Source organism: Amblyraja radiata, chromosome 22, assembly GCF_010909765.2.
Source record: "Amblyraja radiata isolate CabotCenter1 chromosome 22, sAmbRad1.1.pri, whole genome shotgun sequence".
Classification (NCBI taxonomy): domain Eukaryota; kingdom Metazoa; phylum Chordata; class Chondrichthyes; order Rajiformes; family Rajidae; genus Amblyraja; species Amblyraja radiata.
The window spans coordinates 15631264-15649573 of NC_045977.1; the positions used below are offsets into that span (position 1 = coordinate 15631264).

General features: G+C 45.0%; 1 protein-coding gene across 3 annotated transcripts in view; it reads left to right on the forward strand.

Annotated features, from left to right (window-relative positions):
• Positions 1–15248, forward strand: part of LOC116985617 (septin-9-like) — a 318348-nt gene extending 303100 nt beyond the window's left edge. For all 3 annotated transcript variants that reach the window (XM_033040464.1, XM_033040466.1, XM_033040465.1), the window contains 3 exons: positions 648–744; positions 6279–6330; positions 14052–15248. In XM_033040464.1, coding sequence (XP_032896355.1) covers positions 648–744; positions 6279–6330; positions 14052–14202 — 300 coding nt within the window. In that variant the 3' untranslated portion in view covers positions 14203–15248. The remainder of the gene's footprint in view (positions 1–647; positions 745–6278; positions 6331–14051) is intronic.
• Positions 15249–18310: the final 3062 nt, after the last annotated feature.

Here is an 18310-nt window from a genome sequence, read left to right on the forward strand (position 1 = left end):
GAGGCGTATGGAGTTGTGCGGGGCTGGTCCCGACATCGCGCGGGGCTCCAAAAATCTTGCACTGTCCGAAAATCCCGCACGCCAACGGCTTGTCGGCCCGCAGGCGCATTGAGGGCGTACACAGCATCTCGACGGGCGTACGCAGCGTCTTGACGTCGTACGCAGCGTCTTGACGGCATACACCTAGCGCATGCCGTTGCGTGATGACATCACCGCCCTACTTCGTGCGACGTCCAAATTCAGTCGGCCCGCCTCCTGCCCAGCTGATTGGTGAGTATAATGTCGGGACCAGTCCCGCACAACTCCATACGCCTCCGCGGTTCGAATTGGGACCGGCCCCGCGAGGTCGTACGCCTCAAGCGACCACGTTTGGTCGCGCTAGACGCATGCAATCGCATGCTGGTGGGACAGGCCCTTAAGGCGTGGATGAGAAAGTGGGATAACTTAGAACTAGTGTGAATGGGTGAGCGATAGTCAGCATGGCTTTGGTGGGTCGAAGGACCTGTTTCCATGCTGTATCTATAAACTAAACTAAACCTGCAGCAAGCATCAAGATTATAAACAGATCCATTCCCAATGGCATCATGAGATAATCAGAAGTGATCAGTGTAAGTAAAGTAATCATTGTTTGTGGTTCCCTCCGACAGGAAAAAATTCCCTTTGCAGTGGTGGGCACTGACCAGGAGCATCAAGTGAATGGGAAGAAGATATTAGGGAGGAAAACCAAGTGGGGAATTATTGAAGGTAAGGAAAATAACGTACTGACCCTTGGCTGCTGGTGTTAAGGAAACATGATTTGTGGAAGAAAAGGACACAAAGTGCTGGAGTAGCTCAGCAGGTCAGGCAGCATCACTGGAGAACGTGGGCGGTTTCAACACTTTGAAGCAGTTATTAAGCTTGGAGCAAAACACGAATTTACAGGTGATAACCATACAGTCAAACATTATATTAAAAATATAGAAATAATGCACAAAAGGAAACAAGATGGGGTGTGAATTCATTTAAAATGAAAATTGCCATCTTAATTAAAAAACAGAAATTGGGAATGTGATATGTACGTGTTACATACTTGTACATCAATTCCAAACTAATTGGTTAATGGAAACTTCATAATCTATATAACTATTGAAAGGCTGATCTTGTATATTTATTTGTGTGTGTGTTTGTGTATAAGCACATCTTCGCGAAAAAACGACGCGGTAACGGTAATTTTTTTACATATTCCGGTAGAGATGTTTCCAGTGAAGTCAAAAATTGCCTTATCTGAAAATGTCATGCTTTATTTCTCGAGTTATTAATGAAAATGTTCAACAATCTGACAAAACTTTGAAAAAAACCGACTGTTTTTCACTGATGTCACAATGGATCTGCGTGCCGTTCTTCCTCGCGCTGCGAGTGACATCTCCCCCCCACCACTCCCCCTGGGCTCTGGACTGAAGCTGCTGAACTCGCAGTCCTTTGGTTGATGCCCACCCCGCTGCCCACTCCCTCCTTCCTCCTCCTCCTCCTCTCCCCCCCCACCTCCTCCTCTCCCCTTCCACCACCTCCTCTCCCCTTCCACCACCTCCTCTCCCCTTCCTCCTCCTCCTCCTCTCCCCCTTCTCGTCTCCCCCCTCCTGCTCTCCCCCTCCTCTCCTCTCCTCCTCCTCTCCCCTCCTCCTCCTCTCCCCCCTCCTCCTCTCCTCTCCCCCCCTCTCTTCCCCTCTCTCCCCCCTCTCTCTCTGTCTCGGCCCCTCTCTCTCTGTCTCTACCTCTCTCTCTGCCTCTGCCCCTCTCTGTCTCTGCCCCTTCTCTCTTCCCCCCTCCCTCTCCCTCTCTAGACGCGCCTGCGAGTTGGGGGCTATGCGTGTGGATGGGGGGGATGGGGTAAAAGGAGCGAATTAATAATATTAATATAATGTCAAGGGGGGTTGTTATTGTGTGTGTGTGTGGGGGGTGGTTAGTGTGCGTGACGCCGCAGAACCCCCCCCCCCCCCCGCGTTGAAGGGTTGGTCTAGTTCATAAAAGCCAAAATATTGACCTAAAGATGTCCATTGCTGTGGTTTCAAACAAAAAAGTGACACAGTCACCCTGATGTATTTAAGCAGCTCTATTTAAACAGAAGTATTCAAGCATCTTAGATCTTAGGTCACACATGATTTTTTTAAATCACTCTCTCATCTCTATCTCTCTACATCTCCTTTCTTTATACCCTCTCCCTCACTTTTTTCACTAGCAATCTACCTCCCTAACCCTTCATTTTGCTGCCACTTTTTTGTTCTCTTTCCCCACAGCCTCCCCCCATCTGTGTTGTGCACAGTCTTGCCCCCCGCCCCCCGCCCCTCTTCTTTGCTGCTCCCTTTCCACGTTTGCAGCACAGTGCTACAGCTGGTAGAGTTGCTGCCGCACAGCACCATTGGCCCAGGTTCAAACCTGACCTTGGGTGCTGTTTGTGTGGAGTTTGCACTTTGTCCCTATAATGGCGTGGGCTTCCTCCGGGTTCTCCGATTGCCTCCCATATTCCAAAGACGTACAGATTGTAAATTAATTGGCCTTTGTAAATTGCCCCTTTTTGTGTAGGCAGTGGATGAGAAAGTGGGATCATTTAGATCTAGTATGAACGGGGAATCGACCAGCTGGCATGGACTCGGAGGGCCGAAGGGCCTGTTCCATGCTGTATTTTATTTTTTAGTTTTAGTTCAGTTTTGTTTTCAGATACAGTGTGGAAACAGGCCCTTCTGCCCGCCGAGTCCATGCTGACCAATGATCACCCATACGCTAATTCTATCCTACACACAAGGGAAAGATTTACAGAAGCCAATTAAGCTACAAATCTGCACGTCTTTGGATTGTATGAGGACACCGGAGCACCCGGAGAAAACCCACACGGTCACAGGGAGAATATACAAACTCCATACAGGCAGTAGCCATAGTCAGGATTGAACCCAGGTCTCTGACACTGTAAAGCAGCAACTCTACCTCTGCCCCACTGGGCCTTCCTCTAAGCTCTAAATTAAGCTATCTCTAAACGTTAGGAACAATGAACTGCAGATGCAGTTTTACATGAAAGGATGCTAAGTGCTGGAGTAACTAGGTGGGTCAGGCAGCTAAGTTACGCAGTCCGAGGGCCCCAGCCCTAAAGGCCACGTGTCTATGTTCTCCAGAGATGCTGCCTGACCTGCGAGTTGCTCCAGCATTATCACTAAACATTTCTCCTCACACAAGCAGAGTGCGTGCTGACCAGTGACTAAGTGTGCAGGCTACAGAAGATGGACACAAAATGCTGGAGTAACTCAGCGGGTTAGGCAGCATCTCAAGAGAGCAGAGTCAAGAGTGTTTTATCGTCATATGTCCCAGATAGAACAATGAGATTTTTTGTTGCAGCAGCACACCAGAGAGAAGGAATGGGTGGCGTTTCAGGTCAAGACCCTTCTTCAGGCTGAGAGTCAGGGGAGAGGGAGATATGGAAGGGTAAAGTGTGAAGTAAGGAACTGCAGATGCAGAGGCGCCAGATACAGACTGGCCCATTCAGCTGCCAAATGTCACAGCTATCGCATTCCAGTTACTTTGCCAGCAATAATGCAGCAATATTGCGTGAATGCAATGAAGGAAGGCAGGGCTTGGGATCTGTGTCGTCCTGAATCATCACCCATTCCTTTTCTTCAGAGATGCTGCCTGACCTGCTGAGTTACTCCAGCATTTTGTGTCTATCTGGCGCTTAGGATCTTTGGGCAGCCTAATGTTTTAGTGCACCCTGAGCAAAAGCCCAAGCTTGATATAAAACTCGAAACCGACCAGACATTCTTCAACACAGCCCTGTTTTCTGATTAGTTCCTGCTCAATACCCAGATGTCTCAGTACTTTATATAACAGGCTTATTCTGGAGAAATGTAATAAATGACTTACGGCTGTGAAAGCGATGAAACGGATTGGAAAACGTTCAACCCAACAAAGTGATTGGACTTGTCGGCGGTGTTAAAGTTGCACTCGTTCCCCACTAAGCAGTTTCCAAATATAATCAGCAACCTTGAGGAGAAACACCATATGTTGGGTCTGCAAAATGTAGAAAATGTACTGAAGATATTAAAGCATGTTACCCAACTTGCCTGAAATGTAAGACGTGTGTAGTGAGTTATTTTATTATTGCAGGGAGTTCACTCACTTAGAACCGTTAAAAATAGTTTATTTTGCAAAGAGATCCAAGCCCCATATGTGTAAAATATGTAAAACCAATGTTGGCCCCAATTCATCAGCATCCGGGGGTCCCCATTGTACAAAAATGTAACCAAATCACCATACGAATATACAGGATAGACACAAAATACTGGGGTAACTCAGTGGGTCGGGCAGCATCTCTGGAGACAATTGGATAGGTGGCGTTTCAGTTCAGGACCCTTCTTCAGTCCCGACCCACAATGTCACCAATCCATTTTCTGCAGCATTTTCTATCTTTGGTATAAACCAGCATCTGCGGTTCATTTTTATTACATAAATACATTGGTTACAAGAACAGGTCGTGGGTATCCTGGGACTTGCATCTCGACAGTCCAAAGCCTCTTCAACCGTTTAGTGGGACCTTATTATCATGGGTATCTCGGTAGACAGTTTTGCATACAATTCAGTAAAATCTTACTGTACACGAACACAATCATACCCAATCATACCCAAGTGTGAGATTGTCAGAATAGTGGATTATACCGAGGCAGTACACAAGAGTAGCCACGATTCTGGTGCCAAACTGAATCCTTCATGTTCCAAGGTTCTTAAAAATATTGTGTCTCAACCTGGTGTTAAAGACCCCGTGTTCCCCATTCCATCCAAAAGCTCAATCGCTGTTTAGTTTAGTTTAGAGACCTAGTGTCAAAACATGCCCTTCAGCCCACCTGAGTCCACGCTGACCATCGATCACCCCTTCACACTAGTTCTATCCTACACACTAGGGACAATTTACAGAAGCCAATTAATCTCCAAACCTGCGCGCCTTTGGAATGCGGGAGGAAACCCGAGCGCCCGGAGAAAGCCCACGTGGAGAACGTTCAAAGTCTGTACAGACAGCACCTGTAGTCAGGATTGAACCCTGGTCTGTCAGGCAGCAACTCTACCGCTGCGCCACCGTTCATTTTGAATTAAAATTCCTAGAATGGGGATTGAGACTCAGGAACTGTAGATTGACCCTTCACCTTATGATGCAGAAACGTGAAAGTAAACTCTTCATGTTTCCCACATCTGGGATCATTTGCTTCCACTCCAATGCCAAGACCAATGTGGGAACTGCTGAGTCTTCCACAGAGGGTGGCAAGTGGATGGGTTGGATAGGAAGCCGTGTATTCTTTGTGAATGGACCCCAGGTTCTGAACAACATCCCAAGTTCTCCTTCCAGACTTTGACTTCGCACTAGGTTCCCATGATGATACACCCAAAGCGGCATCAAGAAAGACAGAGGAATCCTCTGCTCTGTCTGCCTAGTGCTCTTCTGGAATAGAGCTTCTGTTTTGAGAGTCTGGTTTCAGGCATGCAAGCATGATGGCCAAAGCAAGAGAACTCCCAGATTGTAATGAGAAACTGGATGCTCTGCACATCAGCCTGGGGTGCAGATGAAGAAGTTGATTTGCTTATCCTAGCTTAAATATCTTGGCCCTGTCTCCTGGGTGTTTAGAAGATTGAGAGAACATAGAACAAAGCAGAGGATAGACACAAAATGCTGGAGTGACTCAGTGGCACAGGCAGCATCTCTGGAGAGAAGGAATGGGTGATGTTTCAGGTCGACACCCTTCTTCAGACAGTCTGAAGAAGGGTCTTGAACCAAAACGTCACCCATTCCTTCTCTTCAGAGATGCTGCCTGTCCCGCTGAGTTACTCCAGCATTTTGTGTCCATCTTCGATTTAAACCAGCATCTGTAGTTCCATCCTGCATAGAACAAAACAGAACAGGAACAGATCATTCAGCCCACAATGTCAGTGCTGAGCACAATGCCAATTTGAAGAGCAGCAGAGGTGATCTCATTCCAGCATAATAGAGAGGCAATTGCTTGAGAATGGCAATCTGTTGTCTGAGAAAATGTCCCGTCCTGAAACGTCACCTATCCATGTTCTCCAGAGATGTTGCCCGACCTGCAGAGTTACTCCAGCACTTTATTCTACACAAGATTCCAGCATCTGCAGATCCATATGCCTGCCAATCCCTTTGCTCTGATTATGACTGAGTGAAAGTTTGTAAAGTTGTTTAGTGCTGTTTGACACTGTCAGTAATTGTGTTGATACCCTGGATAATACTAATATGTTGTCTCTTCATATTCCAGTTGAGAATGGGGCACACTGTGAATTCGCAAATCTAAGGGATCTACTGATCCGGTAAGATGCAATGCTTTCAGGTTTTTTTACGCACTCCTTGTCGACACGGGCAAAATTGCAATAAATGGCTTTAATGTTTTCAAAATAAGCAAATTAAGCAATTGAACTTACTTACGTTGCACAGTGACGCAGCGGTTAAGTTGTTACTTTACAGCACCAGAAACCCGGGTTTGATCCTGACTATAGGTGCTGTCTGTACGGAGTTTGTATGTACTCCCTGTGACCGCAATGCTCCGATTGCTCCCATACTCCAAAAACATACAAGTTTGTAGGTTACTTGGCTTGGTAACGTTTTTAATTGTCCCTAGTATGTGTAGGGTAGTGTTAGTACCTGCCTCAACTACCTCCTCTGCAGCTCATTCCATACACCCAACACCCCTTGTGTGGAAAAAGTTGCCCCTCAGGATCCTATTAAATCTTTCCCTCTTCACCTAAACCTATGTCCTCTGGTCCTCGATTCCCCTACACTTGGCAAGAGACACTGTGTGACTGACTATTCCTCTCACGATTTTATGCACTTTGACTGTAATCGAGGCAGGCGTCAGATCAGAAGAGGAGACTAACAAAGCCACCAAAAAATGAACTATTTTATACTTAATGGTCTGTAATATGTAGTGTGATTTCCACTTCAATACCCTCCAACTGACTGTGAGTGGAACCGCAGGAGACTGGCTCGTTAATATTGGATTTCATCGACAATCACATGGTGGAAATGTCTTTGCTCTGTAGGAGTGAATAACGTCACAATGGTTTGATTTGCACCTGATGGTATTTATAGAGCACAGACTCCAGCAACAATAGAACTGTTGCACCAGGATTTGTTAGCGCTGGCACAATGTTCATAAAACTCTCAAGTATTGTTTTAGTTTAGTTTATTATTTTTTCGTGTACCGAGGTGCAGTGAAAAGCTTTTTTGTTCATAGGTTAATAAGTGATAGGAGCAGAATTTGGCCATTCCGCCCATAAGGTTCATAATGTTCATTTATTGTCACATACACCAATTGGTGTAGTGAAATTTCACTGGCCAGGTCAGTCATACAATCAAGTCTACTCTGCCATTCAACCATGGCTGATCTATCCCTCCCTCACAACTCCATTCTCCTGCCTTCTCCCCCATGACCCCTGACACCCATACTAATCAAGAATCTGTCAATCTCTGCCTTAAAAATATCCACTGACTTGGCCCCCACAGCATTCTGTGGCAGTGAATTCGACAGATTCACCATCCTCTGCCTAAATAAATTCCTCCTCATCTCCTTCCTAAAGGAGCATCCTTTAATGCTGAGGTGATAACCTCTGGTCCTAGACTCTCGCACTAGTGGAAACACGCTCTCCACATCCACTCTATCCAGTCAGCTGAAAGAAGATACATTATCACAATCACTCTGTACAGATACAGGATAAAGGGTATAACATTTAGTGCCAGATAAAGTCTAATTAAATGAAAGATAGTTCAAAAGTCTCCAATGAGGTAGATAGGTCAGGGCCACTCTCTAGCTGGTGAGAGGATGGTTCAGTTGGGCAGAAACTGTCCCAGAATCTGGAGGTGTGCATTTTTAGACATCTGTACCTCTTGCCTGATGGGAGAAGGAACAAGAGGGAGTGACCGGGGTAAGACTGATGGCCTTGCAGAGGCAGCGTGAAGTGGAGATGGAGTCCGTAGCAGGGAGGTTTGTTTCCGTGATGGTCAGGGCTACGTCCACAAATACTAATGCAAAGAATAATTTGACGTTCCTCATTAACCAAGTTGCTTCATTAAAATAGGACATAGGGGTGGAGTTTAGAAAGATCACGTCTAATTACTTTAATAATCTTGTCCTATGATAATTAGATGATTTAATATATAAAACTCAGTTAAACAAGTGAGGTTAATATTCTAGGGTACACAAAATTGCTGGGGAAACTCAGCGGGTGCAGCAGCATCTATGGAGCGAAGGAAATAGGCAATGTTTCGGGCTGAAACCCTTCTTATTCTGTTGATTTTGCATTATTCCAATAAGGGGAGAATATTTAAGGTTGAGAGGGGAAAGATTTAACAGAATCCAAGGGCAACTGTTTCACTCAGAGTGTGGTGGGTATGTGGAATGAGCTGCCAGAGGAGAGTCATTGAGGCAGATACTTGGATAGTTGATACTTGATACTTGGGTAGAAACATGGATGGGGAAAGTTAAGAGAGATAAGGGCCACACATGGGCAAATGGGACCATTTACTCATCCAACAATCCGAATTCTCTTTGTTCTGCCTAATGCCTGGGTTTCCCTCCCCACCCCATCTCCAAGGCTTGGTCATGGAGTCATACAGCTTGGAAACAGGCTCTCCGGCCCAACTTGCCCACACCCACCAACATGCCCCACTTGCCTGCGTTTGACCCATATCCTGCTAAACATGTCCTATCTATATACCTGTCTAATTGCTTCTTAAACATTGCGATAGTCCCTGACCCAATGTGGTCACAGGCTCGGCAAAACCACTCTTCCATTAATATTAGTGTCAAATGAGACACTGCCAACAGTAGGCAAACCATCCCTGTATCTAGAATGAATAGGAAAGACCTTATACCCTTCCTCATATTGGGGGCAGCACAGTGGCCCATCGGTAGAGATGCTGCCTTACAGCGCCACAGATCCGGGTTCGATCCTGACTACGAGTGCTGTCTCCACATATGTTTTCCCCGTGATCTGCGTGGGTTTTCTCTGGATGCTCCAGATTTCCTCCCAATACTCCAAAGACGTCCAGGTTTGTAGACTTGGTTCATAGGTGTTCATCAGTGATAGCAGCAGAATTAGACCATTTGACCCATCAGGTCTACTCCGCCATTCAATCACGGTAAAATTGTAAATTGTCCCTAGTGTGTAGGATAGTGCTAGTGTGCGGGGATGGCTGGGTCGGCTCGGACACGGTGGGCCGAGGGGATCCGTTCCCGCGCTGTATCTCTAAACTAAGCTATACACATGATGGGAATAACTCAGCAGGTCAGGTGGACCCCTCATTGTGTCCCCATCTAGTTTTAATGAGTGCTTTTAATCTGTAACTGCTTCTGCATTGAGGTAACACAACATTACTAGTCTGATTCCTGGCGTAGTGGAGTCCTGAGAGGTATGATTGAACAGAATGGGTTGCTTAGGAGCATCAAGGCAAATTCCTTGTATGTGAATACTTGGCCAATAAACTTACTTACTTATAACCCAACCATTGAATTCTCCAACTTTAGGTAACAACTTAGGTAACATCTAATCAAATTAAACTACAAACCTGCTTGTTTTTAGTATGTGCATGGAAACCGGGAAACCCAGATAAAAACCCACGTGGTCACAGGGAGAACGTGCAAACTCCATACAGACAGCACCCATAGGCAGTATCGAACCCGGGTCTCTGGTGCTGTGAGGCAGCAAATCTATCGCTGTGCCACCATGCCGTGGGTGTTGATAGCGATATGGATATGCAGGGAATGGAGGGATATGGATTAATGGCAGGCAGATAAGAGTTGATCTTGGCATCATTATCAGCTCAGACATTGTGGGCCGAAGGGCCTGTTCTTGTGCTGTACTGTTCTATGTTCTATGAAGATCCTGATTACTTTCTGTTTGGTGATAGATTTACACACAGATGGAATTCACCTCCCTTTAGAGGGAGATGTCGGATGCTGTCAGTAATATTTTAATTGCTTTCTCTTTCACTGCAATCTAATCCCTGGGATATCGGATTTCATTTGCCTAAATGCTATTATTTAAAATAGATAGCAGTATTATGAATCTTATTTCAAAATTATTTTTATAATTCAATTCCTGCTTCAATCATTTTACATTTGCCAATTGGTTAAGTAATCCACTTGATAAACTACCACATAACCCATTAACTGCTGTTTACATGTACCTGTCACCCATTTCTGTCATTAAATACATCTGTGGAAGTAATTAAAATCCTCAGGGGCGGCACGGTGGCGCAGCGGTAGAGTTGCAGCCTTACAGCACCGGAGACCTGGGTTTGATCCTGACTACGGGTGCTGTCTGTATGGAGTTTGTACCTTCTCCCTGTGACTGCCTGGGTTTTCCCTGTGAGATCGGGGTTCCTCCTCCACTCCAAAGATGTGTGGGTTTGTAGGTAATTGGCTTCGGTAAAAAGGTAAATTGTCCCTAGCGTGTATGATAGCACCAGTGTACGGGGTGATCGCTGGTCGGCCCAGACTCGGTAGGCCGAAGGGCCTGTTTCTTCCTGCATGTTCTTCCTCAGTTTCCAAAGGAATGGCAGAGTCATTCAGCTGTTGAGCTCATTTTCTGGCTGTACTTTATTTGTAATTGAGGCTGCAGTGAATTAGCATCCAGCACAGTTCACTGATCATCCAGCACAAGGCACCTCATCGACCTCTTCATCAGTTTAGTACTCCCCAAGTCCTTTTTTAAGTAATGCTTTGTCCACAGATCCACGGGGAGGGAAATAGGAGCTGAGGAGGATCCCAGAGGCATCATACGTTAGGCAAGAGATGAAACAGGCAGTACAAAAACACGGTTGATTTTTTTAAGTTTTTGGTAGAGATACAGCATGGAAACAGGCCCTTCAGCCCACTGAGTCCGTGCCGACCATCGATCACCTAAACACTAGTTATTTCCTAAACACTAAGGACAATTTACAAAAGCAAATTAACCTACACACCTGGACATCTTTGGAATGTGGGAGGAAACTGGAACACCCGGAGAAAATCTGTGCAGTCACAGTGAGAACGGACGAACTCCGCAAAGACAGCACCTGTAGTCAGAATCAAACCCGGGTCTCTGGCGCTGTCAGGCAGCAACACGACCGCTGCGCCACTGTGCCGCCCTGTTTATTTTCAGACCAGCCAGAGATAGCTCCACAGAAAGGATGGCTGGTTTGTTAACTGTAGTGATGCAATGTCATATGGCATGGTGGGCCCCTTGTCGTCCTGCAAGCTGCGAGATCTCCAGACACGCCACGGTTAGATATAGGTTTAGGATTATTATTGTCACGTGTACCGAGGTACGATGAAAAGCTTGGTTTTGCCGCCTACCCATTCAAATCAGATGGTTCTGTACACCTGAATAAAATCAAGACCAACTCAAGAGGAAAGATATAGAGGGCAAAATATAGTTCACAGGATTACAGATCAAATAATACCACACAACCAGGCCAAACTCAAGTACAATAGGTAATGCAATGAGAAAGATAGTGCAGAATATTAGTATTACAGAATTATCAATATTAAAGCATCAGTATCACAGACAAAGTCTAATGTCCGAATGGGATAGAGGTGAATTGGACAGTGCCGGATAACAGAGGGGAAGAAGCTCTTCCTGAGTCCGGTGGTGCACGCTTTCATGCTTCTGTACATTCAGGAGTGGGGAGAAGAAGCATAGCGTTGGCTGCTTTTCTGAGGGAGTGTGAAGTGTACACGAAGTACGTGATGTGGAGTCTGTCCGATGGACTTGACCACAGCTACAACTCTCTGTTATATCTGGTGTGCTTGGTCAGAGCTGTTCCCAAAGCAAGCTCCCATGCAACCCGGCAGCATGCTCTCTACGGTGCATCTGTAGACGTTCACAAGTGTCATTGGAGACATTTCCTCAGTGTCCTTAGAAAGTAGAGGTGTTGATTGAGAATCTGGGAGTTTCTCACACATCACCGGACTGATCCCCTCTAACGCTACTGCAAATACAAATTGGCCTTCGAGTTGCAAACTGAACCAGTGCTCTGTGTATAAGATCATGAGAGGAATAGATCCTAGTTCTCTGACTAGAGAATAGAGTTTTTTATCCAGAGTTGGGGAATTAAGAATCAGAGGACATAGGTTTAAGGTGAGAGGGGAAAGATTTAATAGGAACCTGAGGGGCAATTTTTTTACACAGAGGGTGGAGGGTATATTGGACAGACTGCCAGAGGAGGTAGTTGATGCAGGTACTGTCACAACGTCTAAGAAACCTTTGGACAGGTACATGGGTAGGAATGGTTTGGAGGGATATGGGCCAAACACACGCAGGTGGGATTGGTGTAGATGGGGTGAGTTGGGCCGAAGGGCCTGTTTCCATATTGTTTGACACTATGAATTGCCTCGATGAGTTAATGGGACTGTAAAGCTACTTTTAATAATTTCTTAATTCAATTATCGAGGAAAATGGACCTGCTGCTCAATTAAGGTTTATGTTCACCATTGTTAACACAATTATCTGCAAGGTAATTTTCTTTCACATTCTACCTCCAACATAAATTCCTTGCAGAGTTTCCTCACTCTCTGCTCCCCTATTTAAACATGCACCCACTGATACAATGAAGCAGCAAGGAAACTTCATGCAGCGTACCACATCTTACATGGAGAAATCATTCTTGTAAGAGACACGGTGGCGCAGCAATTAAGTTGCTGCCTCACAGCGCCAGAGAACCAGGTTCGATCCTGACTATGGGTGCTATCTGTATGGAGTTTGTATGTTCTTCCCGTGACCTGCGTGGTTTTCCACGGGTGCTCCTGTTTCCTCCCACTCTCCAAAGGTTTGTAGGCTAATTGGTTTGGTTAAATTGTAACTTGTCCCTAATTTGTATAGGATAGTGTGCTGGGATCGCAGTCGGCAAGGACTCGATGGGTCGAAGGGCCTGTTCCCGCGCTGTATCTCTAAACTAAACTATAAACTAAACCAAGGTCACCAGAGACAATGAAGTAGTTTAGCAGAACATCGCTATCTATCGATGTGAATTAGCAAGAAATAGAGAGAGTAGAATTACAACTAGCTTCACCATTTCGGAAATGAATTTAAATGATTTACATTTATTTTCAGCAAGAAATGCAAGAGAATAAAATAATTAACAAATTGAATCGAACTTGGTGCATGAAAAGTTTGAACTTACCAAAAATAAAATAGTACATCATGGCAGCGAACCTCAATCATGTCACAGGGTGATTATTAGAGACTGTTATTTGAATACAGTTATGACTTTCAAAAGACATTTGGACAGATATAGGAATGGGTCAAAGGGATACGGGCCAAGTGCAGACCCGATGGCGCCAGCTCAGAATGCCAACTTGATTGGCATGGGCAATTTGGGCCTCTTTCCATGTTGTATAACCTCATGACATTATGAAACAGAATTGCACTCTAAACTCAGACTTGCATATTAGATACAAGATTTAGAAGCATGAGCGGGGACTTCATTGAAACTTACCGATAATAAACGGCCTGGATAGAGTGAATATGGAGAGGATGTTTCCACCAGGGGGAGAATCTAGGACCAGAGGGCACAGCCTCAGAATAAAAGGACGTACCTTAAGAATGGAGATGAGGTGGAATTTCTTTAGCCAGAGGGTGGTGAATCTGTGGAATTCATTGCCACAGACAGCAAGTCTTTGAGTATTTTTAAATCGGGTTTGGGTGTCAGGTGTTATGGGGAGAAGGCAGGAAAATGCAATTGAGAGGGAAAGATATGATTGAATGGTGGAGATGACTTGATGGGTCGAATGGCCTGGGTCTGCTCCTATAATTTATGAAGGTTCTTGATTAGTAAGTGTAGGTGGAGCATCTTTGGCGGCATGAGCAAGTTGGGCCGAAGGGCCTGTTTCTGTTATGCATGACTCAATGACTCCATTAGAAGATATCTACTGCAAAAGGTGGGTATATGAAGGTGCCGGTCTGCCATGCTGTCAGAGGGATTTATCTGGACCGCCTAACGTCCCCCTGTTGGGCTTTGACTCATTCTTCTGTCTCTTCTCCTCCCCTTCAAGGTCCCACCTGCAGGATCTTAAAGACGTCACACACAGGATCCATTACGAGATCTACAGGGTGCGGAGACTAAACGAAAGCAACGGTATAATCAAGGGCTTGCCAAAAGAGAACTATGTATCCAGCAAAGAAAACCTGGAAAATAACCACTGAGAGACCCAGCACCGCCGGCCAGCAATAAACTTTGCATATTAACGTCTCCCGTGCATTGTACAGATTTTGTATTTTGAATAGAACTGGAGTCAGAAGTGTTGTCTGTGTTGAAGCAAGGCCATGGGAAATAGAATTTATGTCGATCTTTTTACAGGCGCTGGGGTGGATAAGGGTTTGGGGGGGTGGGGTGGGGAGGAAGGGTGGGGTGTTTGTTAGAAGTATGGTTTGGAGAAAGTATTGTTACCGGCTGCAAGATGATCATCATGGTGTCTGTAATCCTGTCTGTCAATAGCACAGGGGAGCTGAAAACCTAACGCTAGCATACTTAGATAATCAGTATATGTCAAAGTTGTTCCCTTGATTTGTGATCATCTGCAACATTGCCTTTTACTCTGCAGTTTGATGAACCAGCTTGTTCAGTGAATGGTATAGTGTTAATGTTCACAAAACTAGAAGACACCGTGCTTTTAAGTTGGTTTTTTCCTTTGAGATGGAAGACTGTGCAGTGTCATTGTAAGCTGGCAGCCTGGACTCGCTACCTCCCCCTCCCGTTTGAAAAAGTGGGTGTTGTTAGCTTGAGCAAGGAAGGGGCAGTGATGGGATGTTACTGTGTAGGAAGTAACCGCAGATGCTGGTTTGCACCGAAGATAGACACAAAAAACTAGAGTAACTCAGCGGGACAGGCAGCATCTCTGGAGAGAAGGATCTCTCAGTCCGGAGAAGAGTTTTGACCCGAAACATTGCATTTTCTCCAGAGGTGCTGCCTGCCCCGCTGAGTTACTCCAGCATTTTGTGTCTATCTGTGGTATTTTACTGATCTCCATCTCCCTGGTAGAAAGCCCATGGGCAAGCCAGCAAGTGACCACAACATGAGGAAGTGGGTGAAACTCATTCCATGAAGCTCTGTTTGAAGTCGGATCAAAAGACAAAGAAGTCTTCCCGTTGCCATGCTGTATGAAGTGCTTAGTTACTGCACTAAATGGGTGTTGTTCAGAAGTACTTGTTGCAGTTAACCTATATACAGAATAGTTTATACAGTAAAAAAACCCCATCACTTTCACGAACCCACCTACAGTTTTGTGCTGTTAAGTGCCGATGTGTATTATGAGAATATACGTCTTTGAATCACCTTTGCAATAGTTCGCAGTGCATTCAGTTATTATTGCCAAACTTTTTAAAAGTGAAGTGCCATTTTCCAGAGTGTGACTCAGTGGGGTGATAAAGGATGTCTGACTGTGGTTGAATAAATAGGACTGACTGGTGATGGTCTGACTCACGTGGAATTTATGTGAATACAACAACAAAAAATCACTTTATGAACTTCCTTTGCCCTTGGACAGATATAGATTCTTGGAGGTAGACGCAAAATGCTGGAGATACTCAGCGGGACAGGCAGCATCTCTGGAGAGAAGATGGACACACCCTTCTTCAGAGTGTGGTCTCGACCCGAAACGACACCCATTCCTTCTCTCCATAGATGCTGCCTGTCCCACTGTGTTACTCCAGCATTTCGATTTTAACCAGCATCTGCAGTTCTTTCCTACACATCCTATACATTCGTGGAAGCATCTTTTTGCATGTTGTAGAATGGTAACGTTCCTGTGAGACAGAAGGAGTTATTTACGCTGCTGAATCCACGCAGGCTCCATAGACAGTAATCTTTTTAGCCATCTGGCCATCACCAGACCCTGATATTTATATCACGTGCATCAGAGGCTGGCCAAATACTGGGATGCAACACTGAGACAGAGCATTTGAGGATTGATCAAGATTAATTATATTTTCTAGAATTTTAAAATGAAAGCCTTTCACTTTGTAACTGCCATCATTTCAGCTTTGGCAAATTATTTTTCCACGCCTATATTTCAACTGGGGGCTTTCCTGATGGGAGTTTATCACCAGAAACAAATCTGCAGTGCCAGAAAGTGTAAGGGACTGATGGAGTCATAGGGAGTTGTAGAGTCATACACTGTGGACACAGGCCCAACATGTTCACCCTGACCAACATGTCCTATCTACACACTAGTCCCACCTGCCTGTGTTTGGCCCATATCCCTCTAAATCTGTCCTATCCATGTACCTGTCTAAATGTTTCTTAAACGTTGCGATAGTCCCTGCCTCAACTACCACCTCCGGCAGCTAGTTACATACATCGACCACACTTTGTGTAGAAAAGTTACCCCTAAGGTTCCTATTAAATCTTTCGCCCCTCACCTTAAACCTATGCCCTCTGGTTCTTGATTCCCCTACTCTGGACAAAAGACTGTGCATTTACCTGATCTATGCCTCTCATGATTTTGTACACCTGTATAAGATCACAGATGGAGTTTCATCTTTGGCACTGTGTTAATTTGCAGCTGGCCTAACTGGATTGTTTGAATTTAGCAATGACAAAATGCAAATTTTAACAAATCCTATTTTAATTAATCACATTCCCCCCAGGCATTCCACAACTGTTCGTGCATTAAGTTGTCAAATTGAGGTTATTACATATAGGCAGGTGTGTGTGTGTTTGGTAATTTTTAAAGATTTATATCCCTTAATTAAACCACTTAGCTGGTGAGGAAGTTCAACTTCAATAACTGATGTCCATAGACAAGTTGAGCTGTAGGCTCACAAACATCATGTTTCGCTATATTCTTGCCCACATTTGTGGACACTTTGAAATGAAGTGCATAATCTTCTGTCAGGCTTCAGTGTAAACCATTTTTATTAATCAGAAAGATCATAGAAGTGCAGAGAAAGGACCCTATGGAAAAGAATAAAACTGAGATATAATCAGTCAAGAAAGACTCAGAGGGAAAACCTAAATCGATAAAAGACACAAAAGGCTGGTGTAACTCATTGGTTCTGGCAGCATCTCTGGAGAGAAAAAAAAATAAGGTGACGATTTGAGTTGGAATCCTTCTTCAGACTGAAGTCCAACCCGAAACGTCACCTATTGTTTTTCTCTAGAGATACTGCCTAACCCGCTGAGTTACTCCACACTTTGTGTATATCTTCGGTATAAGCCAGCATCTGCAGTTCCATCTTGCACATAAACTTAAATCGATTATTAATATTGTGTGTTAGTAAGACCAATATTTCTGAAAAGGCATATCTGAGGAATATCACTCTTTTCCTGGACACTCCATACGACCTGGGAGCAGAATCAAGCCATTCGGCCCATCGAGCTCCGCCATTTTATCGTGGCTGATCAATTTTTCCCTCTCAACCCCGTTCCCCTGCATTCTCCCCGTAACCTTTGGCGCCCTTACTCTTCAAGAAATGGACAATGCAGATGCTGGTGTCCTGAGCAAAACACCAAGTGCTGGAGGAACTCGGCAGGTCAGACAGCATCTCGGGAGGGAATAGACAGGTCTAATTTATTGTACCGTGGTACCGTGAAAAGCCTTTTGTTGCGTGCTATCCATTCAGTGGAAAGACTATACATGATTACAATCGTGTCATCCACAGTGTACAGTTGAAGAATGGAGCACTGGTAATGAGTGATTGCAGATCAGCTTCTGGGACCAGTACTTGTCACCTGACATGGGCGCCATCTTACTCAACAGAAAACGTTTTGAGTCGGGAACTTTTATTCAGATGGCCTGGCTCACAACCGAAGCTGGCAGACTGAAGAAGGGTCCCAAGCCAAAACGTGGGCTGTCCATCATCTCCCCAGATGCTGCTTGACTCGCTGTGCTCCAGCACTTTGTTTTGCTTGGTCTTCTAAAGAATTTTAATTCTTTAGAATCTATTCCATCTCCGCCCTCCCCCCCCCCCCCCCCCCCCCCCCCTTCCTCAAAACAGCATCAAGAGAGAAGCATTGCAACATGATTCATACAGCTTAAGCTGTAGGGGAGAGAAAGGCTTTGAGTGGTTGAGGATATTGATATACTTCAACATTCAATCAACAGGGTGAGATGGAGAGGGAAACATTTTATAAGTGCGGAGACTTGCTGAAGTTTAGCATATTCACACTGGATAAAAGTTACTCTGGTGTCTAGAGCATTTCTCCTTAAATCACTGCTGCAAATCTCCACGCATCCTCAATATTCCACCACAGCCAGCATTGAAATGCAAATAAAATCTATGAATAGTAAGTTCTTCTGCCCTGTAACACTGA